The sequence below is a fragment of the Numida meleagris genome, chromosome 6 (assembly GCF_002078875.1).
Source record: "Numida meleagris isolate 19003 breed g44 Domestic line chromosome 6, NumMel1.0, whole genome shotgun sequence".
In the NCBI taxonomy this organism is placed as follows: Eukaryota; Metazoa; Chordata; class Aves; order Galliformes; family Numididae; genus Numida; species Numida meleagris.
In genome coordinates, this window is record NC_034414.1 from 40,512,413 (window position 1) to 40,537,852 (window position 25,440).

Consider the following 25,440-nt stretch of genomic DNA (forward strand, 5'->3'; position numbering starts at 1 on the left):
TACAACACCTCTCTAATTGTGTCCTCATCTGGTCTTTGCAGTTCGGGATCATCCACATTCATGACTTCTTTTGGCACAAGATCCGTGTATTTGCTGTAAATAATCTAAAAGACAACATATGTTATAGTGCTGGAAAACAGGAATAAATAAAGTATTTAAAAATCAATATTTCAGCCCTATATTAAAGGTTAGGTACTAATTAAAGCTTGAATACAAAAATACAACAAATACCTTACAATTACACATTCTTTATTGACTTTCACAGAACAAGAATAAACTCTTCATCCCAATTTACAGATAAGATCATCACAGAAGACCAATTTAACTAAATATAATTTTGTAAATCACTCTCAGAGCTGGGATTAGGCACAAACTCCTGCTTCCTTTTCCCACTATTTTCCTTTTTCAGGATCCAAAGCAGACAGAAAATTTGCATTTTTATTTGTTTTCAAGGCTTAATTAATTTCATATGTGCTTTTTTAGCATTAAGATTCTTTTCATTTTGTATGTTCCTGGAAAATTTCAGAAATCTGTTCTCAACACTTTCCCTTACACAAGCACTCCAATCTTCATACAATATGCAACTGGGTATCACTAGCTTTTAAGGCCCAATTTGAAATATATTGAAAGAACATTGCTGGATAAACACAGGGAAAAAGCTCCATTATGCTGCATTAATGTTTCACATTTATACAACACAATACCATCAGAAGGGCTTCATTCAAAGAGTTAAGTCATTATACCTTTAATTTTAATCTTTATATATAAAGTGCACGTCTAACTAGGAAGTTGGCCTTTAGCCTCGGTATTAATTTGGCACACAAAAGCCATTTACTGCTTCTCATTCTACACTGCTAAAATTTTAATCCTTTAGAATAGTAACAACAATATTGCAGCATCTCAAAATGAAGGACACCAGAAGAGCAGTGTTTCTCTACTTAACTCTAAATCCCAGTGTCTTGCTGCATGAAGAACCAACATGCTGCAAGAACTCTGATTATCCCTGAAGACAAAAGAAAAGTCTAAGAGGTTCTCTCAGAACTACTACATAATGAGGTGCAAATGAGCTACATGAACTAGTTAAATCCTACAATATTGCAAGGGAAAGGAAAGCTGCAGCAATGTTAAAAAAAAAACCAAACAGTAACATTGATGAAATTTGCCTGAGAATAACAGATTTTTTTTTGTCTCCATCAAAACCTGAAAAACTGATACAATTGCATGTTCTAACTGGAATCCTTTTTTTTGAGCTGGTATGGATAGAGAAATGAAAGATGTTGCACTGTGTTGTTTTTCTAGACATTACCTTATTTTAACATTAATATTCAGAAGTTCAATCAATCCAGGATAAAGAGGAGACTGGGACAGTTTGATATTCTAATATGCTAATTCCCTACCATTTTCATGTAGGGAATTAAAAAGGAAGCATTGGCCTGAAAAGCAGAATAGCCTTCTAGCTACAAATTAAATGCTCAATTTTTGGTACGGACAGGCTATTCCTTTTCTGTCTAAGGCAGCAACTAGAAATCTGCATGCCACGTACCATGAGAAAGAGAACAATCTCACCTAAGTAGCTCATGGTAGGATTTAGCCATCAGTCACATTCAGAGTTCCAAAAGACAATGTATAGGGGCAAGTATCTTAACAGCAATTTCTTAATTTAACACTCAGAACATCTCTCCTCAATACATTTTATTCTATCTATCCAGAGCAGCCCTGTATAGTTCTCATCAATCCTACGTGTTGCCAAGAAGCTACTATTAAGCGTGGCAGATTGAATGCCTTCTTCATCGAAGAATGATTTCTCCATATAGAGTACAGACCGTTCTAGGAGTCATTACAAATACCTGGTTGGGAGCCTAGCAAACATACTATGGGAAAATTGCAACAAGCTCTCAAACCAAACTCCACCAAGGAGGCAAATACATTATGAGTAATGAATACTTCTGAGATTATTTTAGTTAAATTCACGGTCTCTTAATCTGTCCTATTGCTGTGACAGAAGTTCCTACAAGAGTGGAACTATTCTCTTGTGGATGTTTTAACTGAATTCACAATAATGAGAGAAAACCGTAGGTAAGATTTGTTGGTCTTTTCTTCTCCATTAATATCTAAGCCACAGCCTTGGGCCACAAAGATGAAATCCACCTCCTGCACAGAAAAAACATCCTTGCCATTAAAAGAAGTAACAGACCTAATAGTTCAGTTCCTTTACTGTCCTAATAAAAAACACAGTATGCAATTATGTCCCTTTTCTCCCCAGTATGGGGAGTATATCAGTCTTACCAATGCGTATGTCTACTAGCGATGCTCCCAGCACTATTTTAGCCTGGCTTTTGTCACATGAGCATAGAAAGTACTGGCAGAACTCACAGGAGTTAATGACACAGCTAGTGCTGGAAGTCCTTCCTCTGGATAACAACGTGGAACTTCACGCTCAGATATGTAAGGTCATACATCCAGATTCATCAACATTATCCAGCATTTCATATCTAGCAGAATTTCAGACTGACAAGCCTTCTGTTTGGGGAAGGCAATCTCAATCATGTCAGCATTTTTCAAGGAAAATTCTCTGAAGCAACTATTTTTTAAATATGTAAAGGAACAGATGCAAGAGAGATGAACCAGTGCAACAGTACAAACTGCTGACAAGCCACCTAGATACAGGGTCTGGATGATGGAACTGCTGCCTCTACAAGAAGGCAGAATACTAAATTGAACTTCAAGAAAGCCATAAACTGTAGCAAAAGCAAAATTTGCTTCTTAACTCAAACCAAACAAGTAACTCACAGAACAGCATCAGAAAATCTTTCTCATTCCTGGCAGTCTGTTAAGTATCTGTTTCTCTTAACTCTATGTATTAGGACTGAAGAAATACTTGAATTATGGCTGCTGCTCTCAGGATAATAAAATGTCTGTATGTAATCCTATTGATATGTACTATCAAAAGTTCTATCTTAAAGAAAACACATTATTCAGCTTATCCCAGAACAATTCCCTATGACATATTTACTAATACTTTATCAGGTCCTCCGCATAACAAATCAAGCAATAATACTTCTGCTACTTTTAGTGAAATTGTTCCAAATACTGTATTTTCCTGCAATTTTACTCCCCCTTGAATCACAACAGTTCACCTTTAATCTCAGCATTTACATCCAGCTGGGTGCAGTTAGAATTAAACTGATCCAGAAGGAAGAGCTGAGGGAAAGAAGCTAGGGAACCCTAATTCTAGTTCAACTGCTAACAGAGCCCACTTTTGGAAAAGCTACTCATCTATGCCACACTAACAGTATGGCCACAAAATGAGAACACGCCTGCTTCTTTATACAAGTCAAACAGACGAGTTAATTAATGAATGCTCGTGCAGATCTTCATGGAACTGATAGGACAAACGTTAGCAGCATGAAGTTAAGCTTACTAGAACTCTCCTCAGTTTCCAATACTACTTTTCAAGCCCTTCCTCTAAGCTTTTATGTGACATTGTTTAGCAGATGAAAGTAATGCTGGAGGCACAGTACTGTGAAGACCTGTTCTTTACAGTATTTTCCTAATTCTGAACTAAATAAGGCTCAGCAGCAGATTGGTCTTTTTTTTTCCCCCTGAAGTTTATTACCATTTGTATTATTTTTTCAAATTAGATCCTGACGTTCAAATCTAAACAAGTCTATTATATGAAAATTAAATCTGATCCTGTATCTCTGACAAAGTTGTAAAGAATTGGGGCTTAACCATACCTTTTTCCCCACTCCCTTTTAGTTTGTCCTGAAGCCTTCCCCCCAGAAGAGGTGTGACTGTTACTTTCCATCTACTCTTCTTCTCCAAATTATTTTTTTCCATCTTGGAATAAGTAAAATTTCTACTTATCAAGTATTCAACGTCACAAAATTCTCCGTGTGTCACGAATATTTTAGCATCCTCCTCCTGACAAATATTTCAAGTTGCTATGTAAGGTCTGTTTAAAACCCAGTGAAAGTCCCCTCAATATTTAGCTTCTGTGTTTTCTCAGACTACTTCCCATCCATATGACATCATGGAGTTTGACCGATAGGAACTGCTTTCTTTTTCCAAAGGTGCTGCAATAAGTTAAGATGCACAGGATGAGGATATACAACTTGCAAAACATTTTAACACTCAGCTGAGTATTAGTTAAACATGAAATCCTATCGGCATCAACTCCCTGCAACTTTAGCAACTGTACGATCAATTTAAAACAATAAATATTCTTCGAATGCTTGCCCTATTTTGTTTGTGAGACAATGTTCACATTCCATTTTTCTGTTTAGCTAACTTTCTCTCCTTCCTCATTAGCATTGAGAGGCAGATTACATACCCATAAGTGTCTAAAGACAATCTAAAGGATGAGAAACCGAAATATTTTTTTTGAAAACAACTATTCACATCTATCAGCTAAAATAATCACCATGTTTTTGTTTGTTTGAGCTACCCTATTCTTTAGGGATATGCTCTTTATAACAAGGAGCTCATCAAATATTTGGTCATGCCTCAGCAATTTTCCAGCCACCAATATTTACTAAAAACAAAAAGATAAAGCTTAATGTAGTCCATTTCGTTATATTTGAAAAGGCAGACATAAGATACTCCACAAAGGGAACTTGGGAGACCCAAACAAATTGCTTCATCAACACTAGTTTGAATTGCACAAGACAAAATATAATCTTTGTTTTTAAAAAGACAACAGCAGATGGGAAATGAAAGTTAGATCCCATTAAGCTCAGTGGAATCACTGAACTTAACACAAAGATTTTTTGCTGTATAAGTACCAGCAATACTTTCTGCTGCAACTTAAGAAAAAGACAAAACAAGCTGCCAGGAGTTTCAAATATTAAATTAGTAAAACACAAGATGCATTTCCGTATTCTGAAAGCTAAACTGTGTTTTCTGACTTTTTCGCCCCTTTTCTCTCCATGCTGAAATAAGGCTATCTGTGACCAGGCCTGCTTTCAATTTCTTGCCTTCATGGGAAAGCTCTCTAGCGAAAGCTGTTATTCTATCAGTTAAGTTTTCCTTAGAGACTCTCATCATTTCATTCTCATCTTTTTAATTGCAAAACAGGATCACACACGACAACGAAATTCTTGCTCATTCTATCCTCTTCGTCTAAATGCTCACATCTGTCTGACATCATTTCAGCTCTTAAAGAAAAACAAGAACGTATTTCAAAGAGGCTAAGTCAAACCAATGACTGTAAGTATATGCAACATGTACATGTAACTTTTCCAGGTATGTCACAATCTACATTTTTGAAAAAAGTATCACCTTGTCCTTTGATTGCCCTTGTCGAGCAATTGCATCGTATTTTATTTTTCCTTCTGCATCCACCTGAACAGCCAAAGCATTGGACATCTTCTTCTTTCGACCCATATCCAATGGATATTGGGCCACATGAATTTCTGGAAAAGCACCCCCATCTCCGAAATCCTACACAAAAGAAAAAGTAGAGAATGACCAAAAGACAAAAACATAGTATCATCATAGAACAGCTTGGGTTGGAAGGGACCCCAAGGATCATCCAAATTCCAACCCATAGGCAGGGCCACCACCCTCCAAATCTGGTAATAGACCAGGACATAACATTTACATGGGTGGAAACAGAACAAAACAATGGACTGACTTTAACAAAATGAAACACTGCTAAAATACTCAAGCAGCATTACTATTCTAGCTTGGAAGAGAGCAGCTGACTCAAGCTTAAACTTGTTAAAAGGAAATACAAAGACATCTTGCAGGAAAGTGTCTGGAATTACTCCTAACACAGAGAAACAGCTTGTATCACTGGCCAGAACATGCAGGCACTACAGCATGACAGACAGTAAATGAGCAAGTATTTAATTCACATGCAAGTTATTAATTAGAACTTTTGGAATTTATCTGCTGCAATAAAGCAACTGTTGGAAATATGCAAAAATTAACCAGTAGAGATTTTCATAATAAAATTGCTATTCTTGTAATTTTAGTTATCATATCATAATTATGTGAAGAAATTTAAAAAGTTTTCAAATACTTTCAAGCGTGCAGCTTATAGCTTTACAGTGGTGTGAATGCCAAGCAATCAATTTCCCTATTTTGACACGTGACTTGAAATTGGGCAAGCAACGGATAGCTTGGCATTCTTAACAGTTTACTTTTCCTGTTGTTCAACTTGTTGCTTTAAGAGCATTTAAGGAACAGAATAAATTGAAGACCTCTTTAAGCAGACCATCCTGACTCAATAACACTGAAGACGCACACAGAATCGGCACACGGTATTGCTAAGCCAAGTTCAGGCTATGGTTTCAAAAGCAGTTCTCCAGAGGAAGCACTTGCTTTAAGCAGCACTAACATCTCTTCTCACTCTGCTGCAATGGCTCTGCTTTTGCCTGACAACAGACCAGACCAAGGAGAAAGGACGGCTGTCTTGCGTAGATTGATCCCCCACATATTCACCACGAGACCAAACCGTTAACACCACTGCAACAGACAGCATGGGTCGAGACTGGAATAAGTGGGCAGAACACTTCTTTCCAAAGCAGCACACACCCATGCTAGCCTCAAGTGCTCACTAAAATTCAACTTCAGTTATTTAAAATCTTCCACTGAATGCCCCACATTCAACAGTTAGTTACAGAATCAAAGTTAAAGCGTAATCCAGAACAAAAGTCAGCCATCCCTCAGATTTTTCTATATTATCAAATCTGTTGAGCATAGATGCTATTTTTCAATTATGGCTTTCTTGGATAACCAGATAAAGATTTTACTTTGCAAACAATTACTATTCTTGAAGAATTTGCTTTTTCTTTATGAGGCAAAAAGGGAAGTCTCTGGCAGTCTTTCTGAGACGTGCAGCATTTTCTGGCCCAGTGACACTAGAAACTGATCAAACTAACTTAAGTGGTTTTTTTTTTCCATTTTTTTTCTTCTAACATTTAGAATAAGTACTCAAACAGTAGCTTTAGTAATGAGCAGTGTAAGGAGGAAACTGAACGACACATTTTAATACCATGCCCTTTATTGAATGCTGAAATTCCACAAAAATATTTTATTTTAGAGAACCACTGGAACTACTGCTTGAAGTTACCTTATCTAGTACTCCCAAATCTAACAAGCTTCTCCTCCTTACCCCCCCAGCAGCAGTTATCTTTTGCTTCCCCAAGAACACAGTACAGATGAGCGTTCTCTTCTCTGCTAAACGCCTCTTCACCTATTCCACCTGTAATCCAGACATGTATTTAGCAAATAATGATAGAGGGATGGTACTGATGTCATTCTTCAAGGGTCATTACAGTCACAGACCCTAAAAAGAAAGGACCATAGACCTATTTCCGCATTACCATATAACAACCTCTGAAGGGAAGAAACTTTATAACGTGCTGTTAACCATCAATCTTTTAAAGAAACTCCGTGAATTGGAACAACTTCCTCCAAGCCAAGAATACATCAGTCTGGATGGAAATTCTGTATGCAGATCTGCACAATTCCCTGTGATAATCTCAAGATACTTAAGAGTTTGCCTCTACTCTGGAAAATACACTTTTATCCCCATTAACACAGATGCACAAGTATAGTGCAAGTTTAAACACCTACCTCTAACGTCCGCGGTATCCATCCTTTCCGGTAACCATACGGGGGAGGCTCCCTTCGTGATGACACCAGAGCAGCCTGCCTGGATCTCTGAGCCCTTGCTCTTTCTTCTAACTCTAGCTGGTCTTGGGACAGCTGGGTCGGAGCTGGCAAAAAACTGCACATCCACAGACAGCCACCAAAAAAGACACATATAAAGTTAACTCTTAAAAAAGTTAATTTCCACAAACAAATCTGTTCGCAGTTCTCCCCAGTCAGACAGCTCTCGGCCAAAGTCACGAAGTCTAGCTCCCACTTCCCGACTCCGCACGCTGCAGCTCACAAGACCTCGCCGCCCTCCCCCGCGCTGCCAGGAAGCGTTCACCTCCCAGGTCGGTGTAGCAGGGCAGGCCGCGGATCCGCGCTCCCGGGACAGCAGCTCGTAACAAAGGCCTCTCGCTCACGGTAAGGAAAACCCGAAAAGAAAACGGGTACCCCACCAGCCCTAACCCTTTCCCTCAGAAAACGCGCGGAGGACCCTCTTGAAGCACGCAGCGGCGCGGACGCCCCGTCCCGCCCAGGCCGCACAAAGCGGGCAGCGCAGGCAGCTCCCGCAGGCCCGGCCTGCTCAGCGGCCGCGGGCCCGCATCCAGGAGAGACCGCTCGCCGGTCCGCGCACCCAGCGCTACCCCGACCGTCGGCAGTGCCACGCACCGCGGCCGGGACGGCGCTGGAGGCCGGGGGAAGCGAGGCCGGGGGGGGGGGGGGGACGCACCTGGTGAGCGCCATCTTGCCGCCGCCTACTCGGAGCTAGGCCGCGGGGCGGGGGAGGGGCGCGCGCCGCAGAAGCGCATGCGCCGCAGCGAGCAGCTGGGAGTTGTAGTCAGGGAAACGTCACACCGGGAAATGGGCGCGTCCTCCCGCCGGCAGCGCGGTGCCTCCTGGGGGATGTGGGGTGGACGTGCGGGTTGCGGCCGGCCCGCGGGCAGCGTGCGACGCTCTCCCGTCACGAGGCGCGGCGCCTCATGGAGCCACCGGTGTGGGGAGGCAGGTGGGGCCCTCTGGGTGTATCTGGTCCTACCCCTGCTCCATCGCGGTCACCCGGAGCAGGCTGCCCAGCGCCACGTCCAGGCGGCATTTGAAGATCTGCGGTGAAGAGACCCCCGTCGGCAGCGTGTGCCGGGGCTCTGCTGCACGCACAGTGCAAAAGTGTTCCCCAGTCCTCAGATGGAACCGCCCGTGTTCCAGTTTGCGCCCGCTGCCTGCTGTCCTGCAGCGCACATTCACCTGCCAGAATTTCTAGGAGGGGAAGGTTGGAGGAGGGTAAGGAGTTCCTGTTGTGGTCCTATGCCAAAGCACTCATCATCTCCAGTGGGACTTGGGTTTGGGGTTTGTGCTTTGGTGGCAGCAGCTCTGTCATCGTCTCTGTGAGTGACAGATATGTCACCTTCTCTCCAGGACAGCTGGCCTCTTAGGAGTTCTTCAGACAAAGCTGAGGATACGAGCCTTTGACATACATCGTTTATCAATAATTGTCACGAGCAAAGCTCATCTGCCATCTCTCCTACCCTTTCCTGTCAGTCATTTAGCAGCAGAGTTGCTGTTGTCTGACAGCATTGCTCCTGGTCAGGAGCCTTTTCTCTGTTCCTACCTCCTGTACTATCTGGAGTTGAGGAATGACTCGTTCTCCCTCCTGCATTCCTACTACTTCCTTTGCTGTGATGCATTAGCTACCACTCTGTGGTAAATACACAGCTTTGGTATCTATTTTGCAACACAACCTGTAAGGCAGACGCGATCTAAAATTGTAAAATTGAATGTGGGCAATCTGCTGCTGCTCCGGTGCGGGTTTCTGCAGTCTCACAGCTGTGCAGTTGCTGTCTCCATGCAGACAGTAGGCTGGTTGTGTTTGCAGAGCTTTATAGCTGCCTTGGCTATAAGCAGCACCAGTTCTTTTTAACGCTTTTCTTTCACCTGAACCTGCTTCATTTTGTGGTTTAGTTTTGATGTACAAATTGGCTAAGGTAGAGTTTGTGAATATGTAAGGCGCTTAGCACAGTATAGACTGGACAGTATGGTATGATGAGGCTCTATGGGCTTATTCAAAGTCATATGGCTCCGTAAACTCATCTCTGTCCGTATTTTAGGCACGTGCTGCTAATCCAGCTGTGGATAACTTATTGTCCCTGCACTGTATTACCTACTGTGTGTCAGAACTAGAAAATGCTTATGTAAATGGTTTAATTGGACAAAAAATGCTTACTGAAATATATTTTCTGAGAAGATATGAAGTCAATGTGGGAGGTTTGGAAAATGTGAATATTTTGCAACATTTTCAAAATGGAACTTTCAAACTTTGGTTTAAAGCAGCATTTGTTGGAAGCGGGTAAATTCTTAAAACCAGAATGTTTACTTTAAAGTTCTAATATCACATCATGCAAACTTTTATATCAGGAAGTAGAAGTGGAGGTTAACTAGAGACTATGTTGTGTCGGAAAGCAGTGGTTCTGAGAAGGATCCAAGGGGCTTAGGACAGAGGAGCAACGTGGCATAAATTTGTTGTGCTCTGAAGTAACAAAAGGATTAGTGCTTTGCTGTACTGGATGTAAGCAGGAACATGGTGAGCTCTAGAGGGACTCTGGGCTATCCAGGTGTTTGTGTTTTTTTTTTTTTTAAATTGGAATATTAAAAAGGTTTAGAGGACTACAAAGATAACGTAAGAGTAACAGTGATTGGAAGCGTGTTAAAAGGTAAACTTGTTCTGTGATGCATTTTTAAGAGGTAAATGCTATATTGCCAGATTTGAATGGGGTGAACTCGATTTATGTGCTCTTATTTTCAATTATGTTGCAAGGAGAAGTAACCTGAGCGAGCAAATTAAAATGTTTTGTGTGATTTACTCATTACAAAAAGACTGAGAAGAGATTTGATCATTGTGTGTACGTGTGTGTACCTTTACAAGTGAGGAAGGCAAGATCTGCAAGTACTCTCAGCTCGCTGGAGAAGGCATAACAAGGACCGGTGTCAGGGATTTGAAATTAGAGAAATTCAAATGAGAAATTAGGCAGAAATGTTTAACAAAGAGAACGATTAACCTTTGGAAAACTGTGAAAAGTGTTTATTTCTCTATCCCTTGTTACCTTCTAATCAAAGCTGAATGTATTCTGGCAAGAGATGCTTTCAGTATTACAGAATCTCCTTTAGGCAAGCCTGGGGTCCAGGGGCCTGTACATGAACTGCCAGGTGAAACATCATCTCCTGCAATATATACAGCGTCAGACAAGAAAAGTTAATATTCTCTCCCAGCCCTGTGAGCTGATCATCTCCATGCACCTTCATATATCTCTTAGTTCTGGACTTTGTGTGCACCAGACTTAATTATGATTCAAGGATACCAGCTCTGGTGGATTCTTCTTTGATAAGAAGAATCATTAAGCAAGGAACGGATCTGAGATCCTTAAACCCATTTTTTTTCCCAAGCATATATGTCTCTAGGAAAGAAAGATTAATTCATTTTTGTTTTACCATTATCTTTTTTGCTTAGCGTTTCTGGACAGGAATGCTATAAGATCTCCACGTGCATCAATTTCTAGAAGAACACCAAAATAATCTTCTGTATGGTAAAGAGTTCAGACCCTGAGAATACTTCATCACTGGCTTGGCTGTCAGTGGGGACATTTTTAGTTTCATGTGAATACCACAGCTGGTTTTGAGAACACTTCCTTTAATGCTTATTTCTGGTGCATTCCAAGGAGTCTTTTGGGGTAGATTTAGGCTGTTAAATCCTCTCCATCTTTTTTATCTACTTCAGCACTTTCCACATTTGCAAATGCAAAATTAAATGGCTCATGAAATATCTTGTAACAAATGAAGATGGCAATACAAAGTAATGGAATAAGCTATTGCTAATATCAGATATCTGTATGCCTAATAGTCACTACACATTGTAGTATAAAAATGAACAAAATAAACGACACTTCTTAACTCAAGGGATAAATTATGCCACAGGTAAGATGCTAAACAGTGAAAGAGAAGAGATTTATCTAGATGGAAAAGTTCAGCAACATCAGCAACCCCTGCTCTTCACATTCTCTTTGGGGTTACAGGCAGTATTCAGAAGGAATAATTATAGCTGGGGGAAAAAGCTCAGAAGGTCTATTTAGATGAGTGTTTTTGGAAGAATCTTTAAATTCCTCAAGCCGTGTCTGTATTATCTGGAATGACTTAAAGGGAGACTGGTTTAATTTCCAATATTCATTATACTTTATAGAAAAGTAAAATTTTGCAGTTAGGCAAAAATCATCTCAGATGTTTCTGTAACACCTTTCTGTTACCATGGTGTTTTGTAAACTTTGTTATACATTCCACTCACAGCTGATAAATATCCTCTTTGGACAGAGGACATAGTGGCCCGCTGAAACTTCCCAGCAGCTTTAGAAAACAAAGTCAAGGGATTTTTTTTTGCCAGCAGAAGTTATGAGAGAGGAGTATGGAGGTGGAGTGCAATTGTCTAAACTGATACTGGGCAATAGTGTTGAGCAAAGGCTTTGATTCTTGCAGAGAGGGACAAAAAAGTTGTACCAGTGGATTTTGCAGCTCACATAAAGCACAGCTCTCCAAGCAGCACATCGCTTTCTGTTGTCACGCCAGACAGCCTTTGTTACTGACTTGCATGAGCTGCATGACCTGGGGCAGTGGGCATTTTTCTCTTGAGAGATGTCTCATCCAAATATTGGTCTTGTACAATATAATCTGAAGGAAGGCTGTAATCTAAAATTGGATGGCTCCCAGAGTCAGCTCTGTGCATTCCATTGCTGAGACAAAGGCAAAATCTGTCAGTGTCCATTTAAAACTGGACCAAGGACGTGGGTGGGTTTGGCCCTGCAGGAGACCTGTGGGAGTCCGTTACATTATTTTCTGGAGTTAGCTTTAGGTAGGTCATTCTGCTTTCTGTCTTCCATGTTGCTTTGTGCATCTATCAAGCCTTATACAGGAGTATTTGTTGTTTTTCTTCTGGTAACCTGAACTAACCAGAGAAGATGTGGAAAATGTTTCAGAAGTAGAGATCTCTAGCAGCAGAGATTCTGCTAGCCAGGTCTTCGGCGTGTATGGATTGGCATTGCTACACTGACTTTTAGGTTGAACTTGTTTATAGTTGCAGAAGATGGGTATGCCTCAACATTTCACTGGTACCCATCCACAAGACCCTGCTGGGACATGCTTTTCTTCTCGCTCTGCTGGTAACAGCCTCTCCCCGAATGTTTTAATATCCTGTTAGATTCATTCTCTGGGTCCGCAAAATCATAAGATCACTTGATTTCTGGGATTGTTTCAATCTCTTCCTGTGCCTTCTCTCCTGTCCCATATATGATAAACATCAGGTGTCAGTGAGACTTTCCATATATCTTTCTGTACTTTTCATCATAGGAAATGTAAAAAAGAGGTTGATTCTCAGCAGTGAAGGCTGATGCTCTGCTCAGGCAATCTGATCTCTCTTCCTGCTCCAGTGCTTGGACAGAGGGGCCTGAGGCTTTGTGTATGGTTCAGCATTTCATAAGATGCACACCTGGGATGCAAAAAAAAAAAAGGAAACACTATTCACTTTTCATCTTCCACAGCAATTTGGGGTAATCTGAGATTTAATTTATTCATCAGTTGAAAGGGAAGCGGAAATCAAGCCAGCATCTTTCTTTTGAGCCACGTTCTTTCTTGAGTACCCCGTGGAGGCTCACACAAAAGAGCTCTGATCCCTCTAACTAGGTGCTTGTTCTAATTATAGAAAGATTTAGCATTGGTTACAAAATTGCCCACTGCACTAAAGCACATGGCATTGTTACATTACAAAACCTTTTTTTTTTTTTTTTTTTGTCCACAGCAGACCCAGCATCAGCCTGTTTAAAGGAGAGCTGCGAGGAACAGAATTAATCTGGAGGAACCTCTCGCAGATCTTCCCGGAGAGGCTGGCAAAGTCAGGTGCTGATGTGCTCCCTTTGTTGGGAACGTGGCCAATGCCTGTGATGTAGTGGTCAGAGCAGGGCGTTGACTGGGCCGTGTGCTTGGACATCCTGGGTACAACCAGCGAGCTGTGATCGGGAATCAGAGGTAGTACTGGGGGCACAGCCCCTGTTTCAGGTCTTTTCTATGCAGTGGGGTGATAGCTTTTAAATGGATACTTCAGGCTGTGCCTAAATCAGCCTCAGCCATGGAGATGGTGAATGTGCTAACGCAAAAATCCTAATTCTGCCTTTCCTGATGCTTTGTTTCTTAGGAGAATGCTTACCAGTAAGCCCACGTTGTACAGGCACTTATGTTCGTGGGGCAGGTAGGGAAAAAAAAAAGAAAGGAACTCATAAGGACAGCAAATACCCTATGTCTTATTGGGATCTCTTAGGAAAGTCTTTAATCTAGCATTGTCTTACGGCCAGGGAGCAGGCGGGCAGGCCGCCTTCGTCACGGAAGACATGGGCGTCAAGGTATGTCCTTGAGCATCGTCATCTATTACTCCTTCTTCAATAAGCTGAAATATTTTGCTTTATAATTGGAGTGTTCCTAAATCCCTGTTTATCCCCGCTGCCTTTGCGTGCAACCGTATCCACGCAAATATGAAGGAGGTGCATTCCTGAATTTCTGTCCTTGCTTCCAGAATCCCGTTGGAGACGATAACTCTCAAAGAATTATTGCCCTCCTTCTCCCTGCTGGGTCGCTTCCCCCAGCGCCCCTCGGGCGGTCTCACCCCCCAGGCCCAACCCGCGGCTGGGAACTACGCGTCCCGGCATGCCGCGCGGGCAGCGCCGTGCCATGTGCGAGGCGCGGGGGGAGCGGGCGCCGGGTGCTGGCGAGGCGGTAAGTGCGTGCTGTGTGCTGCCGGCCCCTCCGCGCGCTGCCTCCCGCGGGCAGCCGAGCGGGAGGAGCGGTGTGGCCGTTCTCAGGGCTCCTCGGCGGGACTCCTCCTGCTCGGTCGCCCGCCCGCCAGGCCCCCTCAATGCCCGGCACGGCAGCTCGGGGGTTGGTGGTGGGCCTGAAGGACGCGAGCCTGCTTTCAAGCGGGTGTTCTTTTGGAAATAGCGACCTGTGTCGCTGCACGCGTTTTTTTTGGTTACTAGGCTTCTGAGAGAAAAGGCGCGAGCCAGTGACCCTGCTAAAGGGCACAGTGAGAAGCAGGAAGCTTTCTGGAATGAGTCGATCAGTAAGGGAATTAGTGCAGTCCATCTCCATGGGGTAGAAATCCCAGGCTCTGTCGGAGGTGCTCTTGAGAGCTTGCAGAGTGAGGCAGCCATCTGTGCTGCTTGATTCATGGTGTAAGCAGAAAGACTGCTCAATCCTATCTAAGAGAAAGGAGAGAAAAATAGCGCTGATCTGTAGTTTCTCTTTCAAGTTTAAATCCTCTAAAGTGACAGAAAGAGACAGGGAATATACATCATATATGTAATGAACAACGTGTTTATACTACCTTGCACACTGTAAGTAAGGAATAGAGTGCTCCAAAGTGGTTAGTGTGATTAATGACTTCATCCCTGCCCCAGTCTTCCAGATTAAAGGTGGGTGAGGAAAAAAGTGATGCACCCCAGGCCCATGGTAGAGCCAGGCTTGGGCTGTTGGAACATGCAGCTGCCTGTTCTGCCAGTGCATTCCTAGCCTGGCATTTGGATGAGATGATGAGAAAACAAGTCTCACTCACTTGGTCAACTGATCAGGACCCCATCCCCTGTGTTGGATGCAGCTATCTGGAGCCACAGGCAGTGATGTATCACATCTTCTCTCCAGTGTTCATCAATACTGAGGAGCTTTCACAGCCAGTCCAGCAGTTTCCTATAAGTTTTTGGCTCTTTTAGTATTGTTAGAACTTTCTTTAAACTCTGCCTTTTAAGAATCTTCTAGTATACCCTTACTATTTGACCATGCTATGATACCTTCAAAACATTTGCAGTGAAGAGGCAGCCTATTCTTACAGTAAAGTACTGACTTATGGTGAACATATGCTGCCTTTTCTCTGCCCACCTGTTGTAAAATCTTTGAGACCACGAATACATGTTTTTGTGGTGGATATGCAAAGTCTAGCACACTTCTGGGTTATTGGTTTGTAGACACTGTAGAGTTAGAAAAAGCAAAGGAGTTGGAGCAGAGCAGCTTGCATTTGGCTGCTGTGTGGTTGTGTGAGCTCTTAGCTGGGGGCAGTGCTAGCAGCACATCTTTAGCAAAGGAGCAATTAAAACTTGGATTGTCAGATCCCTGCAGGCATCACTATGTCTTTCTCTGATGTACCTGTTGCTGTTTTGTGTCTTAGCAGGGTTCACCAGTCATGGCAAGAAGGGCCTTGAAACTTGCCTCGCTGGCAGCAGCTGCTTCTGGCATCTATCTGTATGGCAACAAATTCATGGATCCCAACGATTTTGGAGTTGTTCGTGTGGGCCGAGCCGTTGCCACAGTAAGTTTCATAGTAGCACAGTACAGAAAGGTTCCTGGGGGAGGGTGTCAGAGATTTGGAGTTCACAAATACTTGTGATTCCGTGCAGACTCTCTCTTTCAGTTGTTAACTGGCTCCAGGAGTCAACAGGTCTGCAGGGAGCTCCTCAAGTTGTAGAGACAGTGGGGAGAAGGGAGGTGAAAGCATAGAAGGAATAAAGCTGTCGTCTGCATGTTCTGGAAAGAAACAAATGGAGATACTGGGTGGCAGAGCACAGTCTCTGTTTCCCTACGTTGGGCGGGACCTTCAGAACAAGAGGGCTCACTTTGGGCCCACATCTCCATCAGCCACCCTTCAAGGTCAGTTATGCAGTTATGATCTCCTGTGTTGGTTTTCAGATTCATAAAATAAACCCTACATCTTGCTAGCATGACTGCTATTTTACCCTAGCATCTCTGCTATTCCACAGTTGTGTTGATCACAGCTTCAGAAAACCTGAGAATGGAGTCTGCCAGCCAGCTGGGTTATTGCCTTCTCCTTGAGGACATTCAACTGATGAATCCATGAGCAGCCAGAAACAAGGAGAGCAGAGGCTGGAGGGGGTATCAGTCTGCCTGTACCTCACTTGGATTATGCACCTGTCACTTCAGGCCACAGTCTTCATCATTTACAGAACCCCAGTGCTAAGCAGCTGTCTGTCTGCATATTCTATGACTTTTAAGCACTTCATTAATGAATTTTACAGGGAGTCAGCTCCTGAGGGCAGGTGCAATAAGAAACAAGCTCTGCTGGTTGGCTGAGGTGCCATGCTGTTTATATGTGCAGGGTGCACCGTGAACTATTGTGAAAAATGTTTATTTTGAAAAGAAACATTTAGATGTTGTACTGAGGGACATGGCTTAGTGGGGAAGCATTGGTGGTAGGTGGATGGTTGGACTGGATGCTCGTGGAGATCTTTTCCAACCTTGATGATTCTTGTAGCGGAAATGCTAAGTCAGGGCCTGAGCCAGTGATGGGGCACCTGGTGGGAAGGTAGGGCCATCCCAGGGGAGCTCAGGTGCATGCAATGCAGTTGGGTGACCGGAAGGGGTGGAGTCAGGATCTACTCCTTCCTAGACCTCATTTAAGGGTTGGCAGTGGAGGTGAGGGTATCTCACTGGAGATCCCTGCCTACCTGAGGCCTTCCAAAGGTAAGTAGCTCTTTTCTTTCATTTCTATGTCTACGGCTGCTGTGTTTGGGCTGGTTCTTATTTGCTGTAGCCAAAGGCTTTTGCCACCTGGCTATTATTGCTGTACTTTTTATCACATTGTAGTATTACGATTCTGTGATTCTAGAAGAGTGAGGGCTGAAATACAAACTTTAATCTTTTCATCTTAAAGAAAGCGCTAGGCTTTGTGCTCTGTACCTGGTTATAAGGCAGCATTACCTGGTGGCATGGAGCAGCTCTTTCCCTTTTACTCCACGTGAAACTGAGGCCTGAAGAGGGAACGTAGCTTATTGTGACTGAGGAAGTCTGCTATCTGGGCCATTTGGACAGTCTAGTCTGCCTGTGAGTTCTGCCTGCTTGAGAAGTGTTTATTTATCTTACTTGAAATCAGTGCTTTTTTGTGACTATCATCTGTTTAAGACAAAAAACAAGTGAGAAACACAATAATGAGGTTGTACAGTTGTTCTGCGTTTTGACTGACAACAAGAGAGTACTTTCTTGTAGAATAGGAAACAGGAGAAAGAAGATCTTCTTTGCAGCCATCCTATAATGGTTGAGGCTGACAAGGACCTCTGGGTCCATCTACTTGAGCTTCTGCTCCAGCAGGGATACCCAGAGCAGGTTGCCCAGCACCATGTCCGGATGGTTTGTGAAGATCTCCAAGGAGGAGACTCTGCAGCCTCTCTGGGCAACCTGTGCCAATGCTTACCTGCATGCACAGGGAAGAAGTACTGCCTGATGTTTTTCTGTTTTTTAATTTAAAAGCTGCCAAATCTAAAGACATGCTTGACTTTCACATTCCATGCTTTCAGGAAAGTCACAAGTCATGGCACTTTGCTAGCCCTGCTCTTAAATCCGTTAGAGGGTTCTGCACCCATTGCTGCTAGAAGTGGTCTCCCCAGCCTATACTGCCGAAGTACTGCTAATGCTCTGGTGGCAGAATGTGTTTCTATCTGCGTGTCTGTATATTGTTCAAACAGGAATTTTCTGTCTCTTTTGGAATTCTGTTGCTTTAATACATGGGACTGCATATGGTCAGATTCATCTTGAGAGATTCTTCATTTATGCTGCAACAGTGGTCTTTGCCTTTCTACTTTGAGATCTGATCCTAGCTGGAAAGTCAGGGATCTGCTCACATCTGAGCTGGCAGCCCAGACTGGTCTCATTTCTGGACCATAGACAGGCTGAATCTAATAGAGTAATTAGACATGTCCATTTCTTGGGCTTGTTCATTTTGTAAATGAAAACTGAGGTTCTATAGCAAGTGACTTTGGATATTGATGGAATCTATGTGGACCTATCATGGCTGTCCTTTGAATTAGCCCTGGCCGGGCTTCTTAATCATTGGACTATATCCAGCCAAAAGCAGGCTGTAATTGAAAGGCTGTAATTCATAGAATAATAGAATGGCTTGGGTTGGAAGAGACCTTAAAAACCATCCAGTTCTAAACCCCTGCTGTGTTCAGAGTTGTCAACCGCTAGATCAGGTGGCTACGGGCCACATCCAGTCTGGCCTTGAATGCCTTCAGGGATAAGGCATTCATACCACCCTCTGAGTAAGGAATTTCTTCTTAGCAGCTAACCTAAATCTCCCCTTTTAGTTTTAAGCCATTCCCTGTGGTTCTATCGCTGTCAGACATTGTAAAAAGTCTCTCCTGTGTATAGGCTCCCCTTGAGTACTATAAGGCTGCAACGAGATCTTCCTGGAGCCTTCTTTTCTCCAAGCTAAAGAAGCCCAGCTCTTTCAGCCTTTCTTCATAAGAGAGGTGCTCCAGCCCTCTGAGCATCTTTGTTGCCTCCTGTGGACCTACTCCAATAACTCTGCATCATTCTTGAGCTGGGGGCCCTAGACTTACACACAGTACTCCAGGTGGGATCTCATGAGGGCAGAGTAGAGAGGGATATAGCCACCTCCCTAATATTTAAGAAGTGAGTTTTGCAGCGGCAGATGCAAAAATCTAAGGTAAGTTATGGAGTAGAAAAAAAAAAATAATTGTAGAAGAAAGGACATGTGAAGTTCAGGAAAGATGGGTTAGAACTGTAAGACTTCAGACAAATTTCATTTGAGGTGGATTAGAAAGATTTGAATCTGGTTGTACTTAATGCATACTGGCTCTGTAGTCCTTTGCAGACTTTCCTGAGAAAGTTGATGAAGTTTCCCAGTAACTGAGAGAACTGGTTTTTGTTTATATGTGAGTAGACAACTGAGGGAACGTTGTGCCATGATTTGGTGAGATCTGAGGATAGTTTTAGGAGTGGTGGAAAAAGCCAAGGAATTGGGAGTTAATAGAATCAAAATGGAAGGCCAGGCCTTTAGGACATGTAACACTGGACTGGATACAAGATCAGTTGAAAAAGTAATCTGGCATTTGAAAGTGGAAGGACCAGTTGATCTTGTAGTTCTTTTTGTGTCTCTGAGATTCAGTCTCACTCTGTAATGTGAACGATGGCACTATTCTTGGTTGAGAATGAGTTTGGTAGCCTGGACAGCATGACATTTCAGACAGTTTTCTGTGTTCCGGTTAAGTCAGAAGCCTGGCAGAGTGTTGTGCATTTGCCATATTTCTTTGAGGGTAGCCCAGTTGTTTTGCGTATGTGGAATGAATGCTCTGTGTTGTAGCTGGAATATTTCTCACACAGTAACAGGGATTTGGCAATGTCAGGGTCGCCTATCAGGATCATCATAATACTAATTTAGTGTTTAAGATATGATGTAATTAGCAAATACTTAATTAATTCCCTCGTCCTCTGTAATACAGGCCAATCTGTTAGCTGCTTCTCTTCAAGTTGGAGGTGATAATTACCCTCACGGACTAGAGATAAAATAAGAACCAACTCGAGCATTCATGCAAGACTGATTTGAACATCCTTTCACTTCATAGTTGCTCTTTGAGGTTGGAAAGATACTTTGAAAAATTTTTCTTTTGAGTGTGTGTCTGTGTAGCTGTGCACCTTCTGAATTCATCAGGTGCAAGAGAGCCTGAAAAGCCAGAAGAAAAATTTTGGTTTGTTCGGTTTCCAGTCTGGAAAACAGGAAACCTAAACTCTGCAAGGATAAAACGTCTATTTATATCTCATTCCTAGCTTGATTTCTTCTTGGATGCATCTCTGAGCTTTTGACTGTTGCTCTGTTGTCAACTCCAGTCACTTCGTTTTGAAACAGATTTCATCTCTCTTTCTCCCTGGCTCTCCTGATACATTGATTGTGCTTTAAGCGTTTCATCTGTGCCTTTCCTAGGCACATGTACAGTGAAAGAAGGCCTAGTATCCCATCCCACAGTGAGTTGCTACTCCTTTGTTAGGGAGGTTTTAGGAAAGTTTTAGATCTGTTATATGCAAATCGTTCTTTATGGCAAGGATCTTAAAGTTTAAGTGACATTCCCTTCTCTCCCTCCAAGTAAATTTTGAGGACATGAGCTGTATATTTCTGTTCCATTTGCTGGCTTTCTGTCTATGGAAAGAGAGGAACTTTAGTCGAAGGTTAAAACTGTGAAATACCCAAGGTTCATTTTCAGAAATTAAGGTATTTAGGAATTTCATTCTATTGTCTGTGGCTATGTCTAGCTAATAAGCTTTAGCTAGTTCTCTATACTCTACTTTTGTAATTGGGTATCTGACCTTTTTGCCCTCTAGTCCTTCATGAAGTTGAATATCTCTGCAAGTACAACTGCTTGTGGTTATCAGTGAGCTTGCATTCAGCCACTCTGTCCCCTGCTGAGCCATCTTCCCAGACTGAGCTCCCTGTGCACCAGTTTGCAGTTAGGCAAGCTGGAGGTGTGAAGATCCCGTGTGGGATAATGGGTAGGGCACAAACAGGACTTCATGATCTGCATAACTAGCACCATACCTGTGGAAACCCCAGATGGTTGGCTAAAATAGGAGTGCAAGGTGCTATACAGAGAATACAAAAGCGCTTAGAGCTCTCAAAGAGAAGGTGGTATAGGAATGCCAAGTGTTGGCTATTTTTAGTATCTGCATGCCACTGAGATCCCTGCACTGCTTTCTCTAAATATTTGATGATTGTCTCCCTGTTTCTACAGTTTATTACTGTAAACTCCATTGTAGAGCTTAAACTTTGGAGCCTGAGCTACATACATTCTCCTAAACAGATGGTTTGTTGTTCTAGTCCAAGGTAACTGCAGAGCTTGATCAAGTTTTCTGTTTTTGTTTGCAGACGGCAGTTATCACCTATGACTACCTCACCTCCCTTCGGAATGTCCCATATGGATCAGAGGAATATGACTTCCTCAAATCACAGGTAGGTTATATTACTGAATTATGTTCCTTGGAAGTTCTTTGAGGTACAGGTGTGTTGCCAAAGCCATTGCTCTAAAGCAAACTATCAAGCTGTCGGCTTAATGATTCCATCTACATTCTACCAAACTGTTGATAACGGCAGATGCAAACTGTACAGCATGTTGAATAAGAATCCGGCAATACCTTTATTGCCCAGCGGAAAAGTTCCTTTGTCAAGAATAGGCACATGCAACCAGTGCTTGCTTATGCCCGTTAGAGGTTCAAGTTCTTATTGTATGGAGTAAGATGCATTTGGGTTCTGTTAGTAGTTCCCTGCTGCCTGGAGTGGTTGTGTGGAGGTCAGGAGCTGAGAATGGTCTGGCAGTGGTTTCTTATCCTGTTTATCCAAGCAGGATAATGCTTGAAGGCTGAGAGATTTAAGTAAAAGGAGAGTCTTGGACAGGAAATAATAGGGATGAATTAGGCCTATAGATCTTTCAAGAAATCAGAAGTAACTGGGCAAAAATGATGCATCTCACTGTAAGACTGTCTTGTGTTGTGTTTTGATATAGCTAACTAACATGAATAGAAAATATATTTCTAGGGAGAAGTATGATAAGTACCCCTGCTGCTCCTTGCAGACCTGTGCCTCACCTTTCACTCTATCCTGCAGCCCTACAGTATCTTGAGCTGTGATTGACACTAAGTTTTACTTCAGTGCATATAGTGTAGCCACTGTCTCTCTTCTATTCAAGCTCAAGGCCAATTTGGAGTGAGAAATACGGTCTGTGCTAAATTAGACAAGTCTGTGTAGTACTTTTAAAATAAGATATTTTACTTTGTTTTTCTTCTTAGTACATACAGGGTTTGGGCAACTGATGTGGTTGAAATGCATGGGGGTAGTGCTCTCCAGGGACTCTCAGACCAGAGGAGCTCTAAAGCTGAGTGCAGCAATGGGCCTGGCTTATGGTTGAGCATTGGGCTCCATTTCCTGCATTGTTACCAAGGTGTGTGCGAGCCATATGTGTTAGACCTCATCCAGAGTTAGAAATTAAAGGCATTTGGACTTAAGCATGCTTCAGCTTCGTCTGGCTGAAAACCAACACCAACAGTGTGGTCTTAGAGTATTCAGGATAATTTACAGAGCAGCTTCTCTAGGCTTGTTCTCCTCTCCTGTGTGAAGATGCTAAGCTGTTCTGCTGTAGTGCCTGATCCCAAGTGAGCAGCATGACACAGACTAGGGATAGACACATTGGACTCCTGAGCTTTGCTTCCCATCTGCCTATGTCTCTGCCATTTGCCTTTGAAACCTCATTTGCAGAAGGACTGCATGTAGCTTTCTTGAGCATCAACCAAGTTATGGAGTCATCAGTGCTGTGGACAACTTGTTATTTGGCAGCACTTTGTGGCAACTCTTGCAAATTCCTGACCTTTTGCTGTACGTCTCCATGACTTCATTAACCTCTGTCATGCAGGCTTCAATGGTTTGTCAATTCATGCCCTCGCAGCTAGTCCAGGCTCTGTTTGCTGGTGCTGCTCAGAGCTGTGTTCTCCCTGCGTGGCGGCCAAGACTAGCTGAGTCAGTGTCTATCTGTGGCAGAGTGAATGGCTCAGTGGCATGGCCAGCGCTAGCCTTTTGCTGCATGAAAGGGAGTGAGCTGGGAGATAGAGAGAAGAGAGTAAATGCAGACATAGCAAGAACTGACAAAACTCTTTGACCTGTGAAGGTCTGTCCTGCTGTTGGTAAGTGTTAAGGAAGTTTGGTCTTGAACCAGCTCAGAAGGGGAAGGGAGTAATGTTTAAGAATTGGTACTAAAGGTTAGACATGGGATGAGACTAAGAGGATGTGAATCCTCGTCCCAAGTGTTAGATGTAAGGGATACTTATCCAGATGCTGCTTGTACTTGCATCTGTCTTGGATAGATCTTTGGTGCTCTCAGCTATAAATTGCGTTCTTTGGCCTTTCTGTCCTTCTAGTGAAGTGAGCTGAACCTCCTCTTCATATGCTGAGTTTAGATTTTCCTTTTAAACATGTGTATGAATTAGTTACTGTTTCCCAGCTTCATTTTTGGTGCTGTGCTTAGAACAGTTTCTGTGAGACATGGGCTTAGTGACCCATGGCTGGGGATAGTGCCAGCCGGTCTGGGTTTAGCTACTGTGCCTCTCTTTCTGGTGAGGGTATCCATGCAGCTGCATGAATGTCTGAGATGGGCTTACATCTGTGAATCAAAAAGGACTCCCTTCTGTGTAGCTTCTCCTGGTACTCAGTATACTGGTGGGTGCTCCTTGAGTGCAAATGATAATATTTAACTCTCCTCAGATTCACAGTCAGCCATTAAACTGGGGCCTCTAAATTACCCTCAGGGTAATTTGGATGGGAGATGGGAAGCCTCAGTGGCAGCACCAGTCCCTAAGCCTGTTGGGGTGAAACAGGGGCATAGTCATTATGAAGCAATTAAATGCAAATCAGATTAAGAAGGAAGTGAGTTCCCCAGGGGCTTTTAGCCAGGTTCCCACTTAGCTCCAAGGAAACCTCTTCAATCTTACTCTATTTTTCTGTCCCTCATGGGCCACTTTGATGCTAATGTTCTCAGCTAGTCAGTTCTAAGCATCTTTTTATGGCCAGTAGATTGGTGAAGTATTTGCTACTTTCTACAGGGCAGGAAGCAGTAGCTGGAATTTCACTGTGTGTCCCTGGAGTTGGTTCCATCGCTTATACATCTATGTTTTTCCCAGCAGCCGTGAGATATGAGGAGCTGCCTTCCTGAAGGCACTCATAGCCCTTCTTCAACAGCAGTGAAAAAAGTCATATCTTCTTCCATTGCTGCTGCTTCCTGTAGCAAGGATGAATCTGCTCAAGTAGTCAGACTTTATGTCCATAACATTGCTTGCTTCACCTCATCACTGGTGTCTGGACAACCCGAGTTAGAAGTCCTTTCCTGTCTGCCCTTGTTCTGCCTATGAAGGTATTGCCAGGGTACTGATACCAAGGCCAGTGGTAGCCAGGGTTAGATTCAAGACACTGGATGTCTGTAGGTCTAGTGTCAGAAATGTTTTGGGAAGTTACGATCTTTCTTCAGTATATGTTTTTTCCATTAAATGATTCCATCCATCTTTGCACATAGAAAGAAATGCCCAAGCTCCTGTTCCTGCCTCTGCTTGTATTGAGGATCAGAGGAGGAATGAGGACACAGTGCCAGTTTCCCAGGTGGGATGTTTCTTATCTATTCCTTTCTCAACAAACAGTTTTATTATGTGAAGGGTCACATCTCCTCTTTTATATTCTTCTGCCTCCTTGAGCAATTGTCTCCTCAGTCCCGAGTCAGCCTACTCTTTGGCATTTCTGTTGTGCCTCTCATCATAGCACCTGGATGCCTTGTTAGGCACTTCCTATATTGCTGGCATCAGTTTCTGTTGATCCTGCTGCTGGGAGGTATCTCACAACATGTTTGTTTAAGAACTGCCATCAATGGACTTCTAAGTTATCGTCATTCAAGTAAGAGGACTGCAGTGGGTTGTTTAGCTTGCGGATTTCTACATTAGTGGTCATAGCTGAAAATCTTGAGCAGGGCATTTATTTTGTCACTTTCCTATGTAAGACAGAAATTACTGCTGCAATTGTGGATGCAGATATTTTTTTTTAAAAGAACAGAGATAACAAGGAGAGAAAGGATCTCTGGTCAAGGTGTCTCTGGAGGCAGTAAGAATCCATTCTTGAATTAACTTTGTTGGCAACAGAATTGCTTTGTCAGGGAAAAGCCATTTGGGGAGGTTAATTAACTTTCCTCCTTCTGAGAACAGAATGTGGATGTTCTCATTCAGACTCTTGGTTATTGGGCTTTCAGTGTCTGAACAAATATTTTGAAGGCATGACCTTGTGCCATCATTACACGGAATAGGATTTCTTGTTCCTTCAGAGTTATTATGGTCATATGTCATGTTTGTTTCTTATGGTGAGGTGGATATTTTGAAAAAAGAGATGGCTCACGGTGATGTTGCCTGACTGAAGGACTCTACTACCCAGGAAAGAAA

The 25,440-nt window shown here is 42.9% G+C and overlaps 2 protein-coding genes across 17 annotated transcripts in view; one reads left to right on the plus strand and one right to left on the minus strand.

The window, feature by feature from the left end:
* Nucleotides 1–8,461, minus strand: part of SNW1 (SNW domain containing 1) — a 17,706-nt gene extending 9,245 nt beyond the window's left edge. The window contains exons 1-4 of the mRNA XM_021402472.1: nt 8,336–8,461; nt 7,585–7,738; nt 5,281–5,442; nt 9–104 (exon numbers count right to left, since the gene is read on the minus strand). Of these exons, the coding sequence (XP_021258147.1) occupies nt 9–104; nt 5,281–5,442; nt 7,585–7,738; nt 8,336–8,349 (426 nt within the window). The 5' untranslated portion in view covers nt 8,350–8,461. The remainder of the gene's footprint in view (nt 1–8; nt 105–5,280; nt 5,443–7,584; nt 7,739–8,335) is intronic.
* ADCK1 (aarF domain containing kinase 1) overlaps nt 7,776–25,440 on the plus strand; it is an 88,551-nt gene continuing 70,886 nt past the window's right edge. For 2 of the 16 annotated variants that reach the window (XM_021402453.1, XM_021402471.1), the window contains exons 1-3: nt 8,527–8,883; nt 15,845–15,985; nt 21,347–21,430. In XM_021402453.1, the coding sequence (XP_021258128.1) occupies nt 8,788–8,883; nt 15,845–15,985; nt 21,347–21,430 (321 nt within the window). In that variant the 5' untranslated portion in view covers nt 8,527–8,787. Of the gene's footprint in view, nt 8,026–8,499; nt 8,884–13,435; nt 13,663–14,315; nt 14,404–14,440; nt 14,747–15,844; nt 15,986–21,346; nt 21,431–25,440 lie in introns of those variants that run through there. The other 14 variants (XM_021402469.1, XM_021402467.1, XM_021402461.1 and 11 more) reach the window with 14 other exon arrangements.